The 7,678-nt window shown below is 45.5% G+C and overlaps 1 protein-coding gene across 1 annotated transcript; it reads right to left on the bottom strand.

The window, feature by feature from the left end:
* Nucleotides 1-3,280: 3,280 nt before the first annotated feature.
* Nucleotides 3,281-7,473, bottom strand: LOC116218597. The gene is made up of 2 exons (XM_031560683.2): nt 7,433-7,473; nt 3,281-7,280 (listed from the first exon to the last, which is right to left on the bottom strand). Exon 2 carries the CDS (start codon nt 6,926-6,928, stop codon nt 3,281-3,283), a length of 3,648 nt encoding a protein of 1,215 aa, XP_031416543.1. The 5' UTR covers nt 6,929-7,280; nt 7,433-7,473.
* Nucleotides 7,474-7,678: the final 205 nt, after the last annotated feature.

Below are 7,678 nucleotides of genomic sequence, written 5' to 3' on the forward strand. Positions count from 1 at the left end.
ACAAAAAAAAAGGCTGACACAAGTCAGGAAAAAAAAAGCTTGAAAAAAAAAAAAAGTGTGGTGAAAGAATGTTAGGAGAGAGAGCGAGAAAGAGAGAGAGAAAGAAACGAGAGAACAGAGAAAGTAGTTAAAAAGAAAGTGCAAAAAAAAAACAGTCAGAGTGTGTGTGTGAGCGTGTGTGTGTGTGTGTGTGTGTGAGAACAAGAGCAGCAAGAGAATTGAAGCAAGAAGGTCAAACAGCTCACTAACACACTGGCTGAGAGACAGGAAGATATCGTGAGGGGGAGGAGAGTGAGTAATGACTTACATAAGGAGAAAAAACACACAAGGAGGACTCCAATTCTGGTGGGAGAATGACAGGGAGCAAGAAAGAGGATGACAAGAGTAGGTGGTGTGGAAAAGAGGAAAATGTGCAGGAAGAAATGAAAAGAAAAGAACGAAAAAGAAGACGAGAATGAAGCGATGAGAGCCGCACAAGGACACATTCTCTGCTGGCTAATTGCGAGATGCTCAATGAGATTTTAATGTCACATTTCATGGCTTCCCTTTGCACCAAATGAGGAGGGGGGAAGCATATTCAGTGTTCTAGCATATTCTATTACAGTCTTACATAAAAAAAAAAATTCTACTTCCAATTAAGCCAGATTGAAAGTATCTCCACACTGTGGATTCCAGAAGACTGTATTTCCAATAGAGAGAGGAAATTACTTGACATTGGTGACTTTACACAGCTATAACAAATTACAGTTAATTGCTTTGTATTGTATGTGAATTAGCACAGAAAGGAGTAAGGTCAAATCTGTGAAGTTAGTGAAACATGTTTCATACTCGGCCCAATTAGTTATGGTGGCTTTCTGTGACTTCCATTTCAAGTTTTTTAAATCTAAATTCAATTTCATATTAATTAATAAAATATACTAAAGCATTTGATGAAGTTACATGCCTCAGTGGAATATTCACCTGGCTTTGTTCAGTCAAACCATCAAGCAAAAATTTTCTTTCCAGTCAGATAAGGGCTGCTCTTCCCAACGGACTTCACCACAGATACCTACTTTGCTCCATTTATCTTTGTTTATTTTGTGATGTGGTGAGGGGTGTCTACTTTTTTATGTCCTTGAACGGTAACAAAGGTGTACAAAATCCTTTGAGTCCTTTTTGGCTCTTTTCTGCACTTCCTGCTTGACTCTGGTACACTGCCTTCAACTCCTCGCAGCTGTCCGCCTCTTCAGTCTAGTGGAACTGAAGAGTGGTAGTCCTGTGTAGCTGTGCTCTCTCTCCTTCTCTGTCTCTCTTTTCCTCTCAATCTCTCTATCTGTCTGTTTGTCTGTCTCTACCTCCCTCTCTGTCTCTCTCTCTTTCCCTCTCTCTCTCTCTCAGTCTGTCTGTCTCTCTCTCCCTCCCTCCCTCTCTGTCTCTTTCTGTCTCTCTCTCTCTCTCCCTTTCTCCCTTTCTCTCTGCCTCTCTGTCTCTCTCTGTACTTCTCTCTCTCTTTTCTGCCCCTCTCTTTCTCTGCCCCTCTCTCTATCTCTCTATCTCTCTCTCCTCCTCTCTCTGTCTGTTTCTCCCTCCCCCTCTCTCTCTCTCTCTCTCTCTATCTCTCTCTGTCTCTCCCTCTCTCTCTCTCTCCACTGGCAGGCCTGAGATGATGGCAGAGTAGAGTGTGGGAGAGTGATGGGGGACACGCATCACCAGCAGCCTGTGTGTGGAACAGAACAGGTGGAGCTCAGGGTCACCTTCCCCATGGACACTCCACCAGCTAATGAGACCTCCCACAGCCCGCAGGAGTCAATCAGAAGGCATCTACTCATTGCTGATTGGCCCATGGGGAATGGTGACCAATACTGAACTGATCTGCACAGCTAAGTCCACCAGAACAAAACTGTGGTGTGTATTACAGACTATTAGGGCTTCTCAGGAAAAGAGCTACATTTTCTCAGAAACCACAAAGGCGATAATTGTTTGACAGCACTTCAAAACATGGTGATCCCATGGAGATTTAAGACTTAGAACACTTTGATGAAAGGCTTTGGAGTTCAATCATCCATGCTGAATGAATGCCTCCACGAAAGCATATTCTTTACCAAAGACAGTATAAATGAAAAGTAGAGGCGGCGACTGCTCCGGGGACGACGAATGGCTCCAGGACCATGGACAGCGGTCGTGTGGGTGGTCTTAGAGACATGTCAGGCGAGGCTACTGCACACTTACTGATTGCTCAGCAACCAGCATAGTCTTTACTGCGGAGGGTATAAATTAAATGTAGAGGCAGCGTCTGTTATTGGGATGACACATGACTCCGGTACCATAGACAGTGTGACTCCGGTACCATGGACAGTGTGACTCCGGTACCATGGACAGTGTGACTCCGGTACCATGGACAGCGCCACCTGTAGGAGACGAAGGAGAAATAACAGACAGAGCCACTGCGCACATCTCCTGGAGTTCTGAAGTGTGTGACATAGCACACACACACACACACATACACGCGCACACACACACACACACACACACACAAACACACACACACACAAACACACGCACACACAAACACACACACACACACACACTCACACTGTCAAGTTATCAGGGGATTTTTTAACTTCTGCCCAAACTTGAAAAAGGCCTTGGCCATCAACAGGGTTAAAATGGTAACGACTCAGACGGTTTCTTCATTCTTCTTTGTTTTATTTGAGTTAAAATACTTCTTTTCAGCAAACACGTCTTTCCAGGTTGAAAACCTTTACAAGAAACAAACCATAAAATACAGCACTCATAAACTGCCCTCTATCAAATACACAAACAACAACAGTGCATGTAAACTACCACAAAACTCAAACACTAAAGCACACTTTTGCAATAGATTACCAGATAACATCAAACATTGTCTTACCAGTAGCATCCCTGGTAGTGGCCAGCAAGTTATGTCCCCCATTAGCAGTCACCATATGCTTTCCAAACACTCACACTACCTGTGCTTAAGTGACTTGACTTCCTGTATTTCCTGTCATGAGGACCACTTCCTGCTTCACAATAAAAGTTGTATTTTCAAAACAAAAGTCTCTTCCCGGTTACAATCTGACAGCACACCTCCCACTTGAGCTCCTGGTGCCAGAACCCAAGGAGGTCACGTCACTCTTCTCTGGAGCGTGCCGATCTCCTTACAAAGAGATTCGGGCTGCCAATTGACACCACTTCTTCCAGAACTTATTCACCTCTGACTGGATCACTCTCAGCCTTTTGTAGGGGTAACCCTCAAACTGGAAGTCTCCTGGGTCTCCTCTCAAGCTCGCCCCAGCAGGAGAGAGTTTGGAGTGATATACTCCATGCAATCCTCTTGACTTTGTGCTCTCGCATCTACAGGCCTCTCATTGGCCATATTGGCCGCCATATACACAAAGGTCTGGAATCCTCCCCATGTGAAGACTCCATTACCACCTACGTTCTGGAGGGCTCTCTTTACAGTCCGCACTGCTGCTTTAGCTGCTCCATTTCTATGAGGTGAGTCTGCAGGATGGATCTTCCAGGACCATTTTGTGCCATTCTTGGCCACCTTTTCCTCCACTCCTGACATTTCCAGATTCTCCAGGAACCGATAGAGGTCTTCAAGGGCAGGTTTGGCCCCGACAAAGTTGGTGCCTGGGTCAGACCATACCTTGCTGGGGTGTCCCCTCAGTGATGTAAATCGTTGATAAGCAAGCAGAAATCCTTCTGCGGACATGTCACTGACAATGTCAGCATGAATGGCTCTGGATGCCATGCAACTGAACACGATACCCCACACCTTCAGCCTCACTCTCTTCTTCACCTCATCTTTCACTTCATATAACCCCTCTTCTTTTGAGGGTGATGCCTCCCACTTTGATTTCTTTGGGGTCTGGTCTTTAAGGCCTAGCCAGCTATCAGCAGCCTGTCTTACCCAAGCAACGACATTCACCAGCCTGGACAAGCAGCTAAATCTCTTGACCTCCAAAAGATTTTTGAAGGCTGAGTTTGAAAGTGCTACTCTCAGCACAACTTCACCCTGTCTCATTTCTGGATCAGTTTCCGATGCATCAGGGCAGACAATCAGGTGGGTTGGGTCAGTATCATTTTTTTCAACAGAGTCTTCAGCTTTGGTGTGGTCCTGGGTGGTGACCCCTCGGCATCTCTTCACTTGACCTCTTGTCATTACTGCTGAAAAGGCCTTCCTCTGCAGCTTACTGATGCTGTCCCTGGCGTCAGTTACCACTTCCTCAGCGGACTGACTTGGCAGGACAAATGTTTTGTGCGTCTCAGAGGGCGTCCTCGTTGTGGTGTCTGCTACTCCCCTTTCCTGCCTCCCACTTTGCGTAGACTGGACCCATGGCTTCAGAGAAAATCCACCTGCTTGTAGAATTTCCTCAATCTCCTTGGTCACTTCGCTCAGTCTGTTTGAATTATTGTGGGATGTTAGGACATCATCCATGTAGCTGTCTTCCTCCAGTACCCTTCGCGCCTCCTTGCACTCAAGGACGTCACGGTGAGTTGCAGCTGTATGCCTAGCTTCACCGATGGTGTCTTGCATGTGAACTGTCTTGGTCATTAAGGGGACCTCAGCAGGGATCTCCTCATATTTGATGGCAGCTGTTCTCATAGAACGAGCAAAGTGTGTCTTTGACTCATGTGCCGTCATGTTTACTTGCTCAAACAGATCAGGGTGCGCTCCGCCCACTGTCTTTCCAAGAGGGCTCTCCCACAAGACGAGATCTCCAACAACTTTCACCCTTTGTGGGGCAAGTCTCCCTTCTCTGTGACTTATGAGCAACTCAATCTGCTCAGGTCTCCTCAGCTCCTCAGGTTCAACTTCTGGGAAGAATCTCGTCAGCTCTTCAGGCTTGACAGCTCGGTGAACTTTGGCGATCTCCTTCAGCCCATAACAGATTAGTTCATGGGCCCTCTCAGTTCCCTTGGAGGTTTTGATTCGAACTCTGAGGAGGTATCTTCTTGTGGCTACTTTGGTAGCCATTCCACCCACTCCATGCACAATTAGTGTGATCTTCTCACTCCTAAGATTCAATCTTTTGGCTGCTTTATAAGTAATGTAGTTGGTGTCTGAAGCCAGATCCACCAGGGCTCCGATTTTTTGACCTGCATTAGCGGTCACTTCCATTAACATCATAATGACGGGAAGTTCTCTCAATCCACTTTCTTTGAGGAGGCTCACCTGGTTCTTAGCTGGACAGCTGACCTTTGATGAATTATTGGTGAAGGCCTTCCTGCACCTCTCAGCTAACTCAGGGGTAAGTTCACCCAAGAATCTCTTCTGTTCCTCAGTTAAGTTCTTTTTGTCTCGGTCATCTGTTTGAGGTTTCTCAAGTTCACGCCTCTTGCTGTTCCCTCTTGGACAGAGAAAGAAGTGGTGATCTGAGGAGCCTCTCTTTTTGCAGTCTACATTCCTGCACAGGTAAGTGTCTCTACAGCCGTCATCATACTCATGACACCCTAAGCACTCCCTGCATGCACCAATCCTTTCCACAGCAGCTTCCTTTTCTGATAACTTCAGAGCCCTGAACTTTTTGCAGAAGAAAATCCTGTCCTTATGTTTCTCATCCCCACAGATAATGCATCCATCCTCAGCATCTTCACCCTTTGTGGCTTGAGTTGAGGCATATTTCTTGTTAAATGTCCTTTCTGCTTTGTCTGAACTCTCTGGCTTGTCTGTGATTTGTAGGTGCTCTAGCCTCTCGAAGATCTCCTCTTGCTTCTTCAGAAAAGCTAATAGCATGTCAAAGTGCTTATCTTCAGTGACATCATTGCTGGGATCCACCATGAACATCAGCCAGTCCTTCTTCAAACCCTCAGGAAGCTTGCTCTCTAAAGACCTCACCACCAGTGGGTTTTTGATGGCGCCGGTACTTCCTAGGTCTGTGAGGTCAGCGAGAGCTTTTCCAATGGTCTGAATAAGGTCTACTACTTTTCTCGGCTGATTTCCTCTGACTGGCTGAATCTTCTCGAGCTCATCAACAATTTCTAGAGCAATGGCACATTTGTTACCATACCTATTTGCCAGCACTCTGAAGACATCATCAGCTGTGCTGTAAGTCGACAAGCGGAGATCTTTCACAATCTTTTCTTCCACACTATCAAGAAGCTGAATCTTTTTTACCTCTGGCGAACCGGTAGGCTCTCCCTGCTTCTGAAGGCTTTCCCAGTCTGTCCTCCAGCGGTGGAAGTCTCTTTTGCAGCCGCTAAACGTGGGCAGTTTGGTTGGTTTAATTCTCACTACTGGTATTGTCGGTCCAGTGTGTTCTTGTTTCACGCCAGTGCCTTGCTTCTCCACAGATATTCTCCGGGCTCTGGCAAATTCACCTTTTCTCATGTCTAGCTCATTGTAAGCTACTCTCAGCTCCCTGCTTCGCTTTCGAAAGTCTCTTTCCTCTGCTGCAGGAATCCATGACTCCCAGGCTGCGAATGCGTCAGATGTTTCTTTAATCAACTTTCCCACTACATTATGTTGGATTTCAAATCCTTCACAGTTACTGCTTTCCACGGGTAGTCCATATGTATGCCTACAGGCTTTTTCTGCTTCTTCAAAAGCAGCCTCTAGCATCTCTGATCCATATCTGCTCCAGAGGTTGGTTTGAACAATCTGCTTTACGTCATTGAACTTTTGCTCACATTCACTGCCGTATTTACTTAGGTCTGCATCTTGCTCCAGACTTAGCACACCATCTTTACCATCTTCTTTGGCTGCTAGCTCTGCTTCTAACCCAGTCCTGTAGTCATCGTTGGCCTCAATAACTTTCCTTGAATCGGCAGAGAGCTTTGCAAATTCTTGTCTGAGTTCTAACTCAGTTAAATAGCCTGCTTTCCGACTGAGATAGTTAGCTTGCTTGGTTAAGGAGGTCTTTGCAACCATCCTGTATTTCTTAAGCTGATCCAGTGTTTTGCCGAGAGCTTCGGCTGCCATCTTGAATGTGATTTCTCTTTAACTCCCAACTTATTTATTTAGGTTAACTGATTGGGTTCCCAATGCCTCTTGAATAGCCTTGCTCTCTAGCAACTCTCCTCTGCATCCACACTCTGGACTCACTGAAGCCGTTAATCTTCTAGTCTTGATGCAGCTCTTTGGTTATCAATCAGCCTTGGTTTTCAACTGTCAAGTTATCAGGGGATTTTTTAACTTCTGCCCAAACTTGAAAAAGGCCTTGGCCATCAACAGGGTTAAAATGGTAACGACTCAGACGGTTTCTTCATTCTTCTTTGTTTTATTTGAGTTAAAATACTTCTTTTCAGCAAACACGTCTTTCCAGGTTGAAAACCTTTACAAGAAACAAACCATAAAATACAGCACTCATAAACTGCCCTCTATCAAATACACAAACAACAACAGTGCATGTAAACTACCACAAAACTCAAACACTAAAGCACACTTTTGCAATAGATTACCAGATAACATCAAACATTGTCTTACCAGTAGCATCCCTGGTAGTGGCCAGCAAGTTATGTCCCCCATTAGCAGTCACCATATGCTTTCCAAACACTCACACTACCTGTGCTTAAGTGACTTGACTTCCTGTATTTCCTGTCATGAGGACCACTTCCTGCTTCACAATAAAAGTTGTATTTTCAAAACAAAAGTCTCTTCCCGGTTACAATCTGACAGCACACACACACACACACACACTCACACACACATGAAAGCCGCCACATGACGGCC

This window comes from Clupea harengus, chromosome 23 (genome assembly GCF_900700415.2).
Source record: "Clupea harengus chromosome 23, Ch_v2.0.2, whole genome shotgun sequence".
In the NCBI taxonomy this organism is placed as follows: domain Eukaryota; kingdom Metazoa; phylum Chordata; class Actinopteri; order Clupeiformes; family Clupeidae; genus Clupea; species Clupea harengus.

What these genes read in the sequence shown, in the direction of transcription:
- LOC116218597 (XM_031560683.2), bottom strand. Translation starts at nt 6,928, where the DNA reads ATGGCAGCCGAAGCTCTCGGCAAAACACTGGATCAGCTTAAGAAATAC.